Source organism: Sceloporus occidentalis, unplaced genomic scaffold, assembly GCF_023333645.1.
Source record: "Sceloporus occidentalis isolate IW3139 unplaced genomic scaffold, rSceOcc1.0.p SCAF_24, whole genome shotgun sequence".
Taxonomy (NCBI): Eukaryota; Metazoa; Chordata; class Lepidosauria; order Squamata; family Phrynosomatidae; genus Sceloporus; species Sceloporus occidentalis.
In genome coordinates, this window is record NW_028317004.1 from 9,389,479 (window position 1) to 9,409,496 (window position 20,018).

The window sequence follows — 20,018 nt, forward strand, 5'->3', positions numbered from 1 at the left end:
CATTTTTACAAAATATTTTCAATAACTAATTAATATTGTATTATTATATTTAAGATATTATAACATTTAAAAATTATATATATATATATATAATTAATTACAAATATATATATATTGTTTACTTTAAAAAGCAGCAAGATATTCATTTTTATAAAGCAGGGGCACTGTAACACACTACTTAATGTACAAAGCCAGTTATAAAAGTGTACATGGACATTTTTATAGAAAATGGCTCCTGACACTATCACTGATGTGGGCAAATAATCACAACATGAAAATAAAAATTTCAAAAAGTACTTCCTTTTACTTTTAATCACTTCAGTCCTTTAGACGTCATTATACTCTATTGAATGAACAGGCATGATGTAACATATCCTTATATAATTAAAGTGCATTTTGACTTGTCTGAAATGAGCCACATTGTATTTTTATTTTCTAAGATATAACGTTGTCTTTTCACTAAAGGGAGAGTTATGGTTTATGTGAAGGGCTAAGCTGGACCTGTATGATACACAATTCAATGTGTTAGGAGACTTTGAAGAAATTTCAGCGATTTAACTATATATTATACAGAACCAGCCCAGCTCTTTCCACAACAGTTCATTCATAATGCAAAGTGACCACAGCTCCCCTGCTAACTCAATTGGCAATTCTCCCTTTAGTGAATAGACCCAAATATGTCTTGTCATGCTGCAAATTTTCCAATTCTCACTCCGAAGAGATAACATATCTCTGTTGATCTAGATCAAAGTGGAGTCACTAACTGCAAAAGCAATGGGTGAATGTTGGGGAGACCAGATCATTGTCTGAACACAAACAGTTCCAGTCTCTCAGAGAAAGTAGTTGGTAAGTTTTAGAAGTACATGTTGCTTTTTTAAAAGGCAAAGTTATTGTAAAAGTCCCCCTTGTCCCATTGTTCTCTTTGTATCATTTACTGATCCTCTCAAAACATATTAAGGTATTAGCTGTCATTGAGCACTTCCTTGAACTTTAGTAGTGACCATACCTTGTATGTTTTAAGATACCATGTTCTTGGTATTTATGTTTTCCTAATATAATTTTAATATAGTGCAATTAGAAAATTTCAGTTATTTATTGTAACCAGAAGAAAAAAAAAGTATTCATTGATACTGGATCAAGCTGCTATCACTCACTGCGATCTCATTCAAATTAAAAATACAGAAAAAAACACCATGAAAACATGTAGAGTACTAGACTATGTTTCACCTTTGGCACAAAGTCCTGCCTAAGTACTTGTTACAGAACCACTTTATGCTTCTGAAACAGCCCATTCAGCATTTAACAATGTCCAACTATTCAGCAAGTTATCAGCTAGCTCATGTTTATTGATTAACATGAAAGAGTACAGAGGAGACTGCAAACTAATTGGCAGCATACGAAATATTAGATGAGACTTTATCTGTATCTGCAGGATCCAATTGAGCTTCCTCCAGACAGCTAAAGGACCAAGAGCTGATTGTGGCAGATACTCTGTCTCCCTGGCTAGACAGAGTACACTGTACAAGACCATTATGAATAGCGAATGCCAACATAGGTGATCAGAAGTGTGTGTATGGCCAAGACACCCAGCAAAATCTATAAGGTAACCAATGCGCTAGGTAATTCTAAAATAAGAATCAGCTCTGTTACACATTAGGTTTCTATAATAAGTTATTTTTAACCCTGTAAGTGATTTATCCTGGACCACACTTAGACAGAGAAGAGCTGACGACTTCTGTCCAAGGGAATAACCCAGCAAATTGGCCAAGTAATTTAGTGGCTCAATACACATTTGTCAAAAAGCATTATTACTATTACAATGTTACTTACCTATTTCAGTTATGCTTATTCCTGGACTGAGCTGTCCATTGTTGAAAGAGCTATACATAAATATGTTTGGTACGGACGTAAGGTCATAAATAGGCTCTTGCTTTATCTGTTTCATTCCTGTTATGTCAATGCCAGACTGGTCCGGGGAGGGTTGTGCTGAATCCACACTGTAATAACCTTCTGATTTCGGCAGGTCAATGACATGTCCATTTGCGTAGTTGCCACCAGTCTCATTGTTGAGGTTGCTTAAGCCATTGCTGATGTTACTACTGTACACCCTGGCTAAAGCCTCTGCCTCCCCACTCTGTTGTTGCCTCTGTTCTTGTAGCCTTTGCTGGTGTTTCTGGACCTCGGCATACAGACTGTCTCTTTGTTTTTTTGACATTCTCCCAAATTTTACAGCTTGCAGAAAAAATATAACAACATACAGTCAATACAACGGTACACTCAACATTACAAAGTAGTGGAAGTAACAACAACATTTGTAGTTATACGACTACCTTAATTGGACAAGAGTAGTAAACTGAGTTCTTTTCTAGGTCCACTTGTATTTAATGTGCTTTTTATGATTTAATAGGGGTATTGAACGCTAGGTATCAGTGTTTGAAGAAGACAGAAAATTAGATTAAATTTAATATTGACAAAAAACATCCCTCAATGGGGAAATTGGTAAATGAGATGGATATTAGAATAATTGTACAAAACACACTTTGTGGAATATAAGTCAGCAAGGGCCAATAATATGCTATCATTTTTAAGACGTGGTATTGACTCAGAGGATACAAACATCATTTTGCTTCTGTATAAGTTAATGGCAAGACCCAACCTTTAATACGCTGTACAATATTGGGCAGTGGCGCACAATTAAGACAATAGTTGTTATGTATCATGTCATGTCAGTTATCCTTGTATTATAGCCTGTTTGAGGTTCTTCAATGATTGAAGCATCTTGTTTCTGGAACAAACAGGTATTAGCTTTCCAAGAAGCTCATCAAGGAACACAAGTTAATATAACACACAGTCACAAGCAGAAAACATTTTTCACTAAGTTATTGCAATAAGAGCTGCCTCTGTACTTCGGAGCGATCAGCTCTATTTCTATTTTATTTGAATATTATTTTCAATGACGTCTGTGCGGCTATGGCTTAATTTTAATTAGGATTACTGTCACATTAAATAGCTTAATGGAACTTAGTAAAACTGGGCCTGAGTCGTTTTGGCTCTGTTCTTGCAAACTTCAGAGAGGTTAATCGGAGTAAGGAAAGATGCGGACAGAGACATCTTAAAATAATATGTACTGTATATTTCCGCTGTATAGAACCAACAATTAATGTAACTGATGTAAGTTTTATACAATACGCAGACTGATAGACTTTTAATTAAAAGACTGGCAATACTGTGAATCTTCTGATTTCTTAGGCGTTCATTAGGATTATAATTATCCGTGATAATGGATGTTTATGCAAAGGGCTTATTGTGCTTATGATTTAACCGGAATATGTAAAAAACACAAGAGAGTCAAACAAAACATTACAGAACTTCCAAAACAAAAGTAACGCTCTTAAGATTTCACTGGGAAATTAACTCCTGCGCATGCATGTTGGTGATAACCAGCATACTGTGTCATTAATATTACACAAGCCTGCAATTTTATACACTCTATAAAATAAGCATTTAACTTATATGAAGTCCCCCCACTGTTTTGCTGTTTGTACAAATTGCTATGAAAGCGTCAGCCATGAAACACTCAGAGACAGTTTTGTCTGTCGTGAAGAGACTAATTGTTCCGCTAATGCTTTGGCCTGGACAGGAATATTTCAACGCAACAAAGAGAAGAAGAGAGTTCAGTGCTCTAAAGAGTCTGTTAAACTCAGGCCATTGTTAGGCTGCCAAATTCTAACTGTTATCTGATTTAATCAATAGACCAGACATCACAATGGGTCACAGAACTTCATCTGGTACGCTCCTTTGGGTCTATCTGGAAGAACTGCTGCTCGTTAATGGTCTATAGAAAAGAAGCCATTTAAATATATTTATATTCAGATTTTCCATCCCGTACAACTAAGTTTAATAGGAACAAACATTTACACTGCTGTAAACAATGATGTCTAATGAATATCGCCAGCTATTGATTTATCCCCTTGCTAATACACCATGTGCCTTTCACTTAACTTTGAACAAGCAATTGATTTTTTTTCCATGCTTTTTCTTGCAAACCGTACTGTTGATTGACATATGACTCTTCATTTATTTTATGCATGATGCAGCTATTATATATATATATATATATATAAACATTAAACATTTAGCAATGATGAATAATTTCATTTACATGATAATTTTTTTTTAATTTCCCATGGTTCCAATAGACATTTTTGTGTATTCAGAGATCTCAGACAACAGGGACATTAATGGAGCAAAAGGAACAGAGGGCTTTGGTTCCCAAAGAAGGACTTTCCTTCATAAACAGGGACAGTTGGGGTGTTCTTTTGGCTATACGGAAACATATTTTTGCATTGCATTTTTGCAATATTGGTTGTTAAATAGTTTTGTTCCACTGACAAAACATTGCCTAGAATTTCTAGCATTTTAAGCAAATAAACCATATCAGACCCAGTATTTTAATCTTTCCTCTTTGACAGCAACTTCTTAGTGCCTGTTTTTGTGTCACATGGCAATTAAGCTTTCCCTGGCAAAATATTCCTCATTTTATTTAATATTTATTTATGGAAAGAGTTTGGTTATTCATAGACTAAGCATGAAGTTTCCAATTCTGCTATTCAACTGCTATTCAATGCTTCTAATTATCAATTTTTCTGTGAGTACAATACATACTGTTTTTAGAATCTTATTGCATATTGACTGCTTTTCAGCACCCCTGGGAAATCTGTACATAAGGAAGTTGACTTACCATCTCTAGACATTCCTAGAGCAAGACACTTCTGCAGTCTACAATGTTGGCAACGGTTTCTGTTTGTTCTGTCAATTAAACAGTTTCTCTGCCGTGGGCACGAGTAAGAGGCATTATTTTGTTGGCTTCTTCTAAAGAATCCCTGAAAATGCATGCAAAAAGGCAAAAAAAATATATAAGTATTTTGATTATAAATATTTGAACATAGTCCTAAAAATTGTGTATGATGTGTACACTGTAGCGTATATTCATTTCTTCTTTCAATTAATGTGGTTTTTTTTTTACATTGGGTTTTAGTTCTGAAGCCTACGTAAAGGAATGACACACGGGAAGTCTGTGGGAGTGCAGATCTTTGGCATTCCTTACGGACCCTGTTCAGTAAAATTTTAACATGACAATACATTTTATTTATAGAGCCCCACTAGATTCCATAGCATTTATACAACAAGAGAGAATTAAAATTTAAAATAATATTAATAATGACAATATACAAAACTAACAATAACATAAATATTATTATTATCTTTTATTTATATAGCGCCGATAATTTACGCAGCGCTTAATACAATACATAAATTCAAGGGGTATGACAAGACGAGAATTGACAGACTACGTCAAACCGATACATGAGGTGGAGAGAGCCCTGCTCGCAAGCTTACAATCTTGAGGGAATGGGGTGACAAACATAAGGCACAGAGAAAGGGTGAGAGGTAGTGTGGTGGTTGTATCAATGACAAGGAAGTTCTAGCAGCTAAGATGTTATGCTTCTCTGAAGAAGTGAGTTTTGAGAAGGAGTAAAAGGTGAGGGAGTGTTTGGGAGAAAAGGTTATAATTCAATTAAATATGAATCCTCTTGTTGGAAAATTGAGAGTGCTACGAAAACAGTGTCCCTGAACAAGACTGTGTGATACACTGTGTACAAGAATGAGGAGACAGTGTATTGTTTTATTTTTAGAATCCCCATAACTAGACCAGTATGTCAGACTCTGCTTATGTCTTGATGTTGATGGTCATGATCAGCAGCCAATATATGATCTACTTGGGGTAACCTGCTGGATACACTATATGACATGATAAAGGCATCATAAAATAATTTTGCATATTAAGGAGTGAATCAAAAATGAGTTCATATGTTAGAATTAAAAGAACCTGGGCTTAAAGAACAAATGCCATATACGAGATAAAACCATAATAGGAACAAGCACTGAAAACCATCAATCACTTGCACTTTTACCTTATTTGCTCAATTATAAGATTAATAACAACTATGATTGAGAAAAATGCATTTTTTTATTTTCTTTTATTTGCCAATCTGCCCCATTATGCACATCTGCACCACAGAAATGCCTTATATCCTCCTATATGCCACTCTGCCCCCCAGAAATGCCGTATACCCCCTATATGCCACTCTGCTGCCAGATATGCCTTATACCCCTATATGCCACTCTGTCCCCCAGATATGCCTTATAACCCCTATATGCCACTCTGCCTCCCTAATATTCCTTTTAACCCCCTATATGCCACTCTGCCTCCCTGATATTCATTTTAACCCCTATATGCCACTCTGCCTCCAGAAAGCCCTTATACCCCCCATATGCCACTCTTACCCTCCCCAACTTACCAGTGGATCCCTAGACTTGTCCCCCATGCTTCAGACTCCCTGGTGTCTAGTGGGGCAGCCGTGGAACTGTCATCATCCATGACATGATTTCTGACTCCACGGAAGTCAGAGCTAGGGTATTTCATGCAGTTTTTTCTTCATTTTATTTTCATTATAACATGCATTACTTTAGCAGACTGCATGTAAACATCTAGCACTGGAGATTGTTTGCAGCTGCAGTGTTCCTGTGTATTAATTTATTTTATTTATTATTATTTTGTAATTTATATAGCACCAACAATTTACGCAGTGCTTCTTACAGTACATACATTCAAAGGGTATGACAAGACTAGAAGTGACTAAGAGGGATAGGTATTTTAGGTTAACAGTGTGATAAACAATTGAGAGGATTATCCTATGTTAAAGCAATTTATCATGGCTGGAGTAACACTACAACAAACAAACCAAAACAACAAATTAATAATTTCCTTATATAAAAATAATATTTTGCACAAATACTCTATGTATAGGATTTAGGATTAGGGGTAATCTGGAGTACAATTCTTCTTTAAGAACTGGGGAGCAGTTTACTTTACTGTATATTGGCATACTTACAATAATTTAATAATATTTAAAAATATTTCTGGCATAAGGGACTTCTTACGTGTTTGCAAGCTTTTGATGTTGATGGTACTGTCAAACGCTAGAAATTATGTTCTTGCTTTTAAATACAATGTCACAAATTTAGAAAATGTGAAAATATCTTGCTCATGTGCGCAACAGCTTTTTTCCCGTTATAAAACGATGCTAGTTGTAGTTTATAATACATACCCTTCCCCATTAATCATGTTGCTTTACCTTTCACTCAGGTATTCACATAAAAACTATGTTTGTAATTGGAAGTTTCTCTGTATGTAGGAACTGCCTTGAACATCTCAAACTAGTTCCTTTCTCCAAAATATTTCTGAAAATGCCTAGGTTTACAGAAGCACCATACTGTTGCACTAGAGACTTATACATAGTCTGACAGCAGTATTTCCGACTGTAGGATCACAGGAGATGAAGCAAAATTTACATGAAATGTCCCAGCCTATGCCTTTTGTGAATGTCAGAGCTGGCAAATAACAAGTGATAGAAGGTTTTCGGTGCTGTTTTCAATGATTATGTTATCTCAGGTGACAGTTTCTCTTTAATCACTGCGTAGTTGGCGGCACAAAAAAAAGAACAAATATTCATCACAGATCCGCAAATCAAAAACATCCAACAATGGGACTGCCAATATTTCTTTTAAAAATTCATAAAATTCATTATAAACTTCAAGGAGTTGGCAGATTAATTTTTGCATGGTTTCCATTGAATATATTCAAATTGTATACCCAACATCTATTTACCTTTCCCAAACAATTTTGTGCATCCGCTGTATTATAAACAGAACTCTTGCAACAAATTCCACATTTTACTGCCTTATTCTTCTGGTTGCAGCATGTGAAACTTTAGATACCGTATATTCCGGCGTATAAGACAACTGGGCGTATAAGACGACCCCCAAATTTTCCAGTTAAAATATACAGTTTGGGCTATACTTGCCGTATATGACTACCCCTCTACCCAGCATACAACAACCAGCCAATCACGGCCCTTACACTGTCCATACATACACATTTATACATACATACGTATTTATACATACGGTATATATACATGTCTATATATATATATATATATATATATATACACACATATATATAGACATGCATGTATGTATGTATATATATATATATATATACACACATGTAGATATATATATATATATACATGTAGATATATATATATATATATATATATATATATATATACACACACCAGCTTACAAACACAAATACCTACACTGCTCTTACACACACCTGACCATACACATACACTGACCATCTCACACCAACATACATACACTGCACTCACACCCCTTTCTCCCCATCTCTTACCTTTCTCATCTTCTATCTTCTTTCTTCCATCCAGTCGTGGGAGCGCGAGGTCTGTCATGTCAGACCTCTGCTTTACTGCTCCCTCATCACTACGCCCCGGCAATCGATGCCGAGCGCCGGGACATGACGTCATCACCCCGCTCAGCATTAATAGCCGGCGCTTACTGATTAGGGAGCAGGGAAGCCGAGGTCTGAAGTGCCAGACCTCGAGCTCCCTAATGTCGGGCTAGTTAGAGGGAGGTCGTGATCTCCCCAACCAGCCCTGCTGATCAGGGCTAGTTGGGGAGATCACGATCTTGCATTTACCTCGGCGTGGCCCTGAAGACCAGCCCAGGGGAGGCGGCTTCTCCACTCGCCCCTCCCCTAGAGATTCATGGCTTCGTGGGAATCTCCAGTTCGGTAAGTACCCGGTACTCAGTTAGTACCCGGTACTCAGTTAGTACCCGGCGTATAAGACAACCCCCGACTTTTGAGGGTTAAAAAGTCGTCTTATACGCTGGAATATACGGTAGGTTCACTTACGCATGTAAGGTGACGAGGGTAAAGCTAAATAAATAGGTACCTTTATATACTTATATTTCTGTATGCTGTGTCTCTCTCACTGACCACTGAAGCTGACTAGCGGTGGGTATACCACGTGGACACAGGCAGAGGCCTACAAGCTTAGGAGCTGGGGGCAAAAGGAAGAGGCAAATGCACAGAGGGGAATTCTGCAGAACCCCTTCATGCATTTGTAAGGGGGACCACATAAAATTAGTACACTCAGCTATTATATGCATTGAAGTAGATATGATGGTTCAGGTGCGCCCTTAATTGGCTTCCAATTTATACTAAAGCTTCTTGAAAGTATACCAACCTCTGAAGCATCTGTCTTCTAAATATCAAATTAAGGATATGGTAAGGGAACTAAAATATGGGAAAGGTCTGCATTCAGTTTAACTTTTGCATGTTTGTTTCATTGTAACTAAACACATTGTCACTAAAATGACATAGGGATAATGAAATAAGGATAGAATGATCCAGTCAGTATATACCATATTTGCTCGATTATAAGATGACCCTGATTATAAGACGACCCCCCAAAATCAAAATATTAATTTAGGAAAAAAACAAAAAGCCTGAATATAAGACTACCCTATAGGAAAAGTTTTACTAGTAAATATTAATTCATGTAAACTATTTTTTCATATTTAATGAAAGCTATGATTGAGAAAAATATATATTTTTTTATTTCCTTTTATTTGACAACCTGCCCCCCTCCAGTTATGCACATCTGCCCCCAGGCTTGCCACTCTGCCCCCAGAAATGCCTTATACCCCCCTATTTGCCACTCTGTCCCATGATGTGCCTTTTAACCCTCTATATGCCACTCTGCCTCCAGAAATGTCTTATACCCTCCTATATGCCACTGTGCCCCATGATATGCCTTTTAACCCCCTATATGCCCCTCTGCCCCATGATATGCCTTATACCCCTATATGCCACTCTGGCATATAGGGGGTTAAAAGGCATATCATGGGGCTGAGTGGCATATAGGGGGTTAAAATGCATTTCTGGAGGTATATATATATATATATATATTACTGCTAACAGCAATCACACTCCTATCAAGCCAAGGCAGCCAGTACATGCTGGAACCATGGGATGATAGTAGTGGGATTACAGCCTCCCTATGCCATGCTACCACCACCACCCCCCTTACACAACCATGCTATCTCATTCACAAACATTTAAATACTCATTCATTCCATTAATCACACATACTTCACACATTAATCACAAAAACCCTCCCCCACCCCCTTACCTGAACTGCAGATCTCTCACTCGAAGACTTCTGCAGGGGCCCGGCTGTGCGAGCAACTTCTCTGGCCCCGCCCCCAGAGGAAGGAGGGGGGAGGTAGAGTTATGTGAGGACGCTGCTAGCTTCCTGTTCTCCTGCTGCTAGAAGACCAAAGCCCGGTAAGCAGCATGGCCCCAGCAGGAAGAGGTCTGATTAGAAGACGACCTCGATTATAAGACGAGTGGTATTTTCCGGAGCATTTGCTCTGGAAAAAACCTCGTCTTATAATCGAGCAAATACGGTAAATGCTTCCTACAGTCCGCCTGGTGTCATTATGCGGAATTGCACTTATCATTTATACCAGAGCCTTTAAACAGTGGCAAAAAAATCATAAAATCAGAGCAGCAGGGGGCATGTATGTGTCTAGGTACTGGGTACTGGGTTGGCGTTCTAGAAATCTGATTTTTCTACTCCGAAACTTCTACCCTCAAATCTGATCATTACACATCAAACCCATCAAGGGCATCCTCAATCAGAAACATGTTTCTTTTTCCAGAAACTATAAGGCACTAACTCTTGTTTTTCTTTAACACGCTTCAATTATTCAATTGGCCCTTGATACCTTAAACAGAACTGTATCTCTTTATGTGAGACACTAAACTAAAAAAGTGATATGGATTACTTTTAACATCAGTAACAGAAACACAACAGTAACAGTAAGAGAACATCTCCAGAATGTCCCATCTCTTCTTTTCTTTCCATGCCATGCCCTAGCTCAGGTTAAACAAAATACACAATGCCTTGAAAATACATGAAACAGGGGGAAGAAGAAAAAGAATTGTATTGCAGACAAAAGTTTTTACCCTTCTGGTCTACTCATTTTTCAAAAGCAACTGTTATCAAGGATACACATATCGAGTTTTAAACAGCTGTAAAACATAATTGTTTTTTTGACAAGTTGATGTAGGAAATACTGTAGATCTAATTAGTAGAACATAAATCAAATACATAAAAAAATACATAAAAAAAACAATAGATTGTTGAAATGGTTTACAATAAACAAGCAAAGATTTCTTTTAATGGGCAATACAAGACATGCTTGCTTGTCATACCTTGGACTACAAAGATTGCATTGTTATTTTTAGTCCACAGCGACTATGACCTAACATCACAAACTTTAACAAGGACCAAATAGTCAATTGTGTCTGAGATCAAAATCTGCCTGTCAATTATTCCACGAGCATTGTGTTCCACAGTATCAAAATGGTATATGGATTTGCTTTAAGATGCTCTGATTTCCAAGATTATTATTGTTATTGGCATATTCTCTGTTTCTTTTTTGTATTATATGTTCTTCCACATTTTTTTGTGAGTAATAAATTGGACTGTAAAAGAAACTGGCCTAATTTTTAAAAAGTAGAGGCATTGTGTGCTTTATTTTCTATAGCCCCTGTTTTCACAAATATTGTAATAATACCCCAGCACCTCTATGTTAACAAAGAACACATCTTTTTCTCACCTTCACTCATCTTTATGTAGCAATAGTCGTTAGAGAGTAGAGGAAACAAGGGATTCTGGAGCCATTGGAACCAGTATCCTAACAGTATACCATGTAAATCTTGACAGTTTGGGGGTAATGTAAAAAATAGTAAATTGCGCAAAGCTTGTGAAATGGTGAATCTGGTGCATAGCAAACACTAGAATGTTTCTTCTGTTTGGATCATTCCAATGGTTGATATGATGACTTTTGGCAAATTAATATCTTTCGATACATGATTTTTCGTATTTGAGTTAGTGTATTTAGTTATTTATAGCACTGTTAACTAAAATCTGTATATTTATTCTTTTTTAACATGATATAGAAGTCATGGAAGTCATAACGTACTGTAGATTAAATCCACAAGGTAGCTTCATAATCAGAACATGATCTTGTGTATATACAGTGTATAAGAGAGGGAATGTAACAATGAGATAAATTGCTCAAGGTAGTGTATGCATTGACTATAAAGAAGTCACCTAATTGTGTCCTTGTTAGCACAAAAAAATAATGAACTAACGGAGGAGATAAGTGGTAAAGTAAACAAAAAAGAAAAAAGGAAAAACAATAATTCAAATTCCCATGGCACAGATACACACGTGTATAAAGAAAGTGATTGTCGCGGGTGGTGTATAGCCAAAAGCTGTTAGTTTGTAAAGGATCTAAACAGCGTAGTCTATAATACACTTTTAAACTGTGAAAAGTAAAGAAAACTGTGGGCTTCAAATGAACCTGATGCTCAAGCATATCTGCTTCTTCAGTTCCACTTTTGAACAGCATTAAATAGTTTACACTACCTTTGACTTTTTTTTCTTATTTGTTTATAAAGCCATTTTACAGATCGTTCTTTAATACACCACCAGTTTAAGTGGCATTACTTCTTTTCCCACTCTGCCAATTACAAGGATTTGCTTGTTAGCTTTAATACTTTATGGTGCTGTCATTAAAAAGGAGTTTACTTCTGAAAAGTGTGTCATTGACTTTTATTGAGATATTTATTGCAGCTCTGTTGGAGGAGCCTATAGCATGTAGTTTTGGGAGGGGTAAGAAGAAAGGCTATGTCCTTTACTGCACAGTTATGGCATGATTTAGGCAACTGGGTACTGATGCAAAGATGTCAGCGATAAATACACAGATGAATAAACAGTTTGGGCTGAAGCAGATACAATTTAAAGTTCTAGATTTCTCTAAAGGTAATGAAAAGAGCTGTATTAAAAGTTCTCCTAGTTGTACAGGATCCTAATGCCAGGTGGGCTGGCCACGTGTTATGGTGGTTATTTAGGGAAAATAGTAATGGATAAGGGGGGGGTGAAAGGGGAAGTTAAATTATAGAGAAAGAGGAAGAGAACTAAACATAAAAGGACAGAGGGATGGAGGCAAAAGGACATGAGGAGGATGAGAACTGAACATAAAGTGAACGCATCTAGAACTAGGTTGACTAAGCCTAGCTAAGAAGGGCATGGCACAATGTCACCTCTGAAGTGCAGAGAGTTGTGCTTCCAATCCCGCATGTTGTTTCCGAAGTGTACATCAGCAGGAATACCCCCATTCTTACTTCATTCAACCACAACCAGTGGTTCACTCCACATCCCTTCAGAAAGGGATGCATTGTGTTGACGCAAAGGTTTAATTTCTCATGAAATTATTACAACACTGAGTCAGCGTTAGTAAAATGACCATAGGAAAGAAATGGACAGGAGGAGAAAGAGAAGTTTAAAAGGGATAGACAGAAGGAAAAAGATAGGGGTGTACACAGGCACATTGCTAGAGAAGGGGAACATAAAGGGGTAAAGCCCCAAAGTGGTAATTTAAATTCACACTATATTTATATGTAAATATTTCAATCACTTACCTTGCAGCCTTCGCAAGTGATGACACCGTAGTGGATTCCTGAAGACTTATCTCCACATATTTTGCATGGTATCACTTCAATTTGTGCTGCAAAATAGACAAGAGACAGCTTAGCTGACTATGCAGATTCTATGTAGCAAACCTTATCTTCGGTCATTGCCCTGAGCATCACAATTAGATACAGGTTATTGCACCGAAGCAAAATGTCATTTTTCTGTATTTTGGAGAAGAAAAGGATCAGGGATGGAGGCTTCTTTGCCGAACTAACTAGCGACATAAGCAAAATAACGGAAGCTGATGTTTGTCATGCGTAAGAACCTTCACAAACATTTCACTAATCCCTTTATAGTAAACGCAAACATTTTAATGATGTTATGATTTCCCTGTTTGCGCTAAGCCCAAAACCTCAAAAGATATAAACTTGGCAATATGATACACTGTATAATTCACCATTTAGCTGGCTGTGGCAATCAACATATCTCGTAACAAATACATGTCAAACAAACATAAATATATTATCTTTAGCCAACAATAAAAAAATGATTAAAGAAAAAACCTCAAATAAAAGTAACCTTTGATCAACCAGCTGCTGCGGATTACAATTCCCATCATCCTCATCCTAACACGAGATCCATTGTCTTTTATTTGAACAAGATCAATGTAATAGTATGTCATGGGCAGGCCAACTACTCTGCACTATAACACTCGTTATGATCAACCGGAGAAAAAGGCAAGCTTTAACAATAAGGCTTATACATTTGGGCAACGCCATGCTAGTGTGGACTACGAGTCCTATCATGCTCAGCCACTCTAGTATGATTGGAATTGTATCTGGCGTTGCTAACTGTATCCCTGTGTGTTTCACAGTTTTCTATCTCACATCAAATATCCCGCGTTCAGCCGCTAATTTGCAACTTTTCAAAAACACTTACTAGTACACTGCATAAAAGGCATTCATCCTCGATGTCAAAGCAGGACAACAGGGGGGTGTGTAACCGAAAACTCCGGTTATTAATTGCACACACAAGGTGAGGTGAAACTTAGCTCTAGCATTCCTCGAAACATCTTGAGTTACAGTAACTAACACTCTGTGTACTAAGTTTCTTTTGCAGTGTTAATGAGTGTCAAAGTCTCTTACATTTCCTTCACAGTGTTTGTTTAATCGTGTAGGGTTGCACGACTGTCTTTGTCGGTCGGAAAAAAAAAATCCCGCTGCTGACAATTTATAAAGCTTCCCAGTCTTTTTGAGAGAATTACACAAATGACAATAGTGCTCTTCAGAAAAAAAAAACAAAACAAGTGACAAAGGCTACAATGGTTTTGTTTTTTTTTCCTTCAAACCTGCCAAATGGCTTATATTTCCATAGACAGCCTTCAATGTACACTTACTCTTTTACAATACTAAAGCTTTTGAATTTGATGCAGATTTTACAATTTCTATAGTACCCTCCCCATGGCAACAGTATCCCTTGATAATTTTAGTGTCACACGAGTTATTGGAAGATTTAATAAGCCCCATTTTTTTTTCAATATAGTAGTAGGACTTTGGTTTCTAAATAATGGAACTTTCTTCATAAGTTACACGTACAAAATCAAAATAACATAGTACAGGCATTTAAAGGAAACCACCAGCCATCAATATTCACTTTACGTTCTGCAGAATCCTCCCTCCCTATACATTTGCTTCTTTTCCTCCCCCAGCATCTAAGCTTGGTGTACTTGGTGTGCTATCCTCAGAAAGTGCTCCCATTAATCTGAATGGGGGCGCTTTCTTGCAACTGATTGCCTGCTTCAAGATGCCAAAAGTGGTAAGAAAAATGGGATGGGGTTCACTGAAGCTCTGGAGCTGCAGCTTCCCCCATCATTGGTGGGATCATTTTAAGTGTGCCTATATCTGCCATATATATGTATTACATTGATCTGTCCTATGAGAGCTTAGCTAGGAACAGTCTAATATTGTGTCTATGTTTTTTTTTGAGACATTACCCATTAACTCCCTTCCATCCACCCACTTTCTCCTGCTTTTAGACAATTATTTTATTATTTTAAGTAGTGTAACTGGTCCAAAAGTGGCACTTTTACTTCTTGTGTATTATACTCTAACTCCTTCTAGATTGCAAGCTCATTTGAGCAGAACCCTCCTTACCTCATAAGTCAAACTGTTATGTTATGTCCTGTTTACCTATTGTACAGCGCTGCAGAATATGATGGTGCTACATAAAACAATAAATAATAATAGCAGTAAGTAATAAGCACCATATATTGCCTGGAGGGGAATGGTCAGAATGGTACCTTGGGGCTAATGTTTCAAAACTCACAGGACCGAAGAACAATCCACTACTCAGGGGAAGTACAAGCCTTGACTAAGCATGATCCTTACAATGATCTCTAGAGAAAATGTAAAATTTTATATTATCTTTTTTCGCCAATATGAACATAGCAAAGAATATAATAATGCAAAGCTGCTCACTTTTACTGAAAACAGAATAGTAAGACCCACATGAAAAATCAGTACCATAAAAAATAACACACACTAAAAAAAAGTTTACATTTTTGAAGCAATTGGCATTTTTACATATTAAGTTTAAATCTTGCATTTAGTTGAAAAGGATAATACGCCAGACATTTTAAATGTCGATTAAACAGGAAATGCGTGAGGTGGAATTTCTGTATAGAGCTGTGAGGCTGTTCTGCTGATACTGCACACTTTTCCCTAAAGAGATTACCAGTTTAATCCTAAATATTATACAGCACAGGCTATTTTATATTCCAGCTCATCAGATCCGGCGTTCAGCATGTAATCTCCAGCAGCATTACCCTGTGTATATATAAGCTGCTGTATGAGCAATGATGACAAAGCTCTTTAAATACACCTAAAAACAGGAATAACACATGCACATACTGATGCACACACACACACGCACACCGAGAGATGCTACTTTAGACATTTAGGGCTCCAAACATATCTGCAATGTTGCTGTTTGAGTAATTTCTGTTTAAGTAAATTAAATGAACCATGAAAGCCCATAGACTTTTCTCATCAGATTTATTTCACTAAGAAAGATAACAAAGATGAAGAGGCAAAACATGAAATAAAAGAGCAGTTAATGAGGGCTACATGTATATTGCCATGTTTATGGCTGGGTTGACTCAAACAAGGTGCCTGGCTTGGAATTCTTATCAACTTTAAAATGCCTGTCCCCCAAGTCAGGACACCAGACCCCTTCTGATGTCTCAAATGGCTCTATCCAAGATGTCCTGTTTTACCTACATTAAATTAACTTCATTGTGACGCATTCTGCTCATGGAATATATCTTCCCTTCCCATTATTTTTTGGCATGCACCGAGTAAATGGATCTATTACTAGGACTGTCTGTGCTAAGCCTGATGATAACCAAGTTTTGTATTATAATGTCAATATTTGTCATTTTGTACTATTATATTGATATGTCTTGTTATTAGTAAAAATACCATTTTTACTTCTAGGTGTTTTAACCAAAATTAAAAGGAGTTACCACATTTTAAATGTTGTATAAAGAAAGTCAGGACTGTTTCTTTTGAAACCCTGCCTAGAAATAATCATTTTTACCGCAATAATATTTTTAACTTAGAAAGCCACACAGATAAAAAAAAATAATTTGTTTTATTATTCATTAAGTATGAAGTGTGTATAAATATGTGACTTTTCCAACTCCCATTTTCAAGTTTGCTGCAACAGTTGAGTGCAGTGGAGATCTGCATTTGTTGAGTGTGCAGCCAGCTTGGTTGTAGTAAATATGTGAGTTGGCCATTTTCTTAAACTTGTACAAGTTTACCATTGAAAATCCCACCTTGACTCCTAAGTTCTCTGCCATTGACCTGTAGTAAATGATGTAATGATACATGATGCTTCTCTGATTATATATAAATCTTTTTTAATGCAGTGTATCTCTGTGTCTATATTGCATGCATGTTAGCACCAGAATACAATTGTTTTGAGTTGTAATGAAATGCCTACTTCTGCCTGCCCATTCTAGCTGGATATCCTTAACTGTAAATAAATCATATGATGCTACTGACCTTTGACACAGCAAGGTCTCTGGTCAGTCCAGCTCAAGTGACTATTACATCAAGAGTTTCTCAGCAGATCAGAATGTAAACAAGTTAACCCCTTTGATACACAATGGAAGAAAACAAGCTACTCTCCAGGTATCAAACCACAGCTCCCATGATAACCAGTCACACACACATTCTTTTTCATTTGGGATACATGTTGAGCGTTAAGGTTGTTGTTCCCAAAAAATAGAAAAAAAGACCCATTGGCTATGAGGATTATTAATAACAGAGTAAGCTGTAGGCGAGTTGAATCATTTGACATTGTTGATTTCACAATACATAATTACATTTATACGAGTAAATGTTTCAACTTACCCCATCAATAAACTATTTAATGAATAAACATTTACAATAGAAAAGCAAGCCAAGGCTTAAAGCCAACAGACTGCCAATATGTACTTTACCAAGAACTAAAGTAGAACCTTAATATTATTACAACTTTTCCACTATTAAAACCACAAAACATGAAAACAGAAAAAACTATAATGCAGGCTCCCAAATAAATATAAAAAATTATTCTTATAAAATGATCAAATGAATAATATTTCTTCAAAGAGATAATTCACTCCATCCACTACATTACAATATACAGAGTTACTTAATACAATGTTAAATGTTCAAAATTATAAACTCATATTAAATGCAGCTAATATGTAATAATTCTGTGGTCCCATTGCATCCATCAGGAGAAAAATTGCTAGCTTTTTGAATGCAATACCTCTTAAGTAATTTCAGAATAAATGTTACCTAAATACAAAACATAATTAGAAGGATTCTCCGCCAAATTAACCAGGGTAACAAAGTTAATCACAGGCGTGGATATTATATGTGATCTGCAAAAGAGCCTACTGTATATAGCACATTGTGAAATATAAATAGAGCAGGCAGATGAAAAAAAAAGCAAGCTAACTCACCGATCACATCCGATTTCATTCTAAGTTGGCTCTCACACATAGTGCTTATAAAAGCCAGAATGGTAAATATATTCCCTTAACCATTCAGTCTACTTAGAGCTTACAAGGCTTTTTCTATAAGGAGTCTGGAAGACTGCATTAATAAGATTAAATGAGAGATGTTAAAGGCATAGACTACACTACTGCCTTACGTAAGAACGACTGACAATTCTGGTAGATGTTTATTCGTAAAGAAATTATGCTTTACTTTGTTTTCTTTCCCCTTGAAAACATATTTTAATAGAAAAAATATAGCACCAGTGGCAATAGAATAATTATTACATTAAATACAATCAGGACATAAACTTAATCAAACTATTGATTGCAGCAAGTAATTAATTATAATATAAATGTATCTGTGTTGAATAAAATATAATGTTTACTACAGAATTCCTATACTCTACGCATAAAAGTTGTCAATACAGATGTATGCTATATTTTAACATAAAACATAATGGTGTGGTATCCTTTACTACAACCAAGTCTGGACTGGCTATCTGGCATACCTGGCAAATGCCTGGTGGGCCAGTGGTCGTCAGGGCTAGCTACTTACTAGTACTGCCACTCAAGTGGCAGATTGGGTCTTACATTGGAAAGACAGTGGCTGGATATGGGCGGCTGAATGCTGCAAGAGTATAAAAACATAACGTGTGGAATCATGTATCTACCATATACAGGGGCGGGCTGGGCCGGGGGGGCAGGGGGGCAATTGCCCCCCAGGCCGCCCGAAATCTAATCTAAACGGCCGCTGGGTGCTGATGCTGGCGGCCAGCGCTACTATAATACTTTCTTTTACTTACTATGGCAAGCCGATCCGGCTTGCCATATTAAATTTAAAAAAAGGTATTAAAGCAGCGCCGGCCAGCAGCATCAACACCCAGCGGCCGTGTGCGACGGCCGCCTAGTGATGGGAGCAATGCCAGCGTGAGGGTTGAAAGCTCCGCCCCCTCGCACAGAGCTTTCACCCCTCACGCTGCTCCCGTCACTATGCGGCCAATCTAATCTAAACGGCCGATGCGTGCTGCTGATGCCGCTGGCCGGCGCTACTTTAATTTTTTTTTTTTTTAAAGAAAAAAAGTATTAAAGAAGCTCCGGCCGGCGGCATCAGCAGCACGCATCGGCCGTTTAGATTAGATTGGCCGCATAGTGATGGTTGCAGCGTGAGGTGTGAAAGCTCTGCCCTCTCGCACTCAGACTGCTGGAGCACCGGATGTCAGTACGTAGAAAACGGCAGTCTGCAGCTACCAGGGAACGGAGGTCTACACGAAGAAGTGGAAGATGTACAAGGTTATTAAACCAATCTATATTTGTACAAATTATATATTATTTTATTGTATTCGTTAAAAAAAAACAAAAAAAACGGTAGTGTCACCTCCGTCACCAATCAGCCCCTCCCAGTGTCACCTCTGTCCCCTTTCAGCTCCCCATGTCATTGCTGTCCCCATCAGCCCCAACCAGTGTCACCTCTGTCCCCAATC

The 20,018-nt window shown here is 37.2% G+C and overlaps 1 protein-coding gene across 1 annotated transcript in view; it reads right to left on the reverse strand.

Annotated features, from left to right (window-relative positions):
• The window catches only part of LOC149300591 (nuclear receptor ROR-beta-like), a 31,103-nt gene extending 12,562 nt beyond the window's left edge, over window positions 1–18,541 (reverse strand). Inside the window, exons 1-4 of the mRNA XM_089485063.1 lie at window positions 18,502–18,541; window positions 13,493–13,578; window positions 4,742–4,883; window positions 1,831–2,232 (exon numbers count right to left, since the gene is read on the reverse strand). Coding sequence (XP_089341189.1) covers window positions 1,831–2,232; window positions 4,742–4,883; window positions 13,493–13,578; window positions 18,502–18,541 — 670 coding nt within the window. The remainder of the gene's footprint in view (window positions 1–1,830; window positions 2,233–4,741; window positions 4,884–13,492; window positions 13,579–18,501) is intronic.
• Window positions 18,542–20,018: the final 1,477 nt, after the last annotated feature.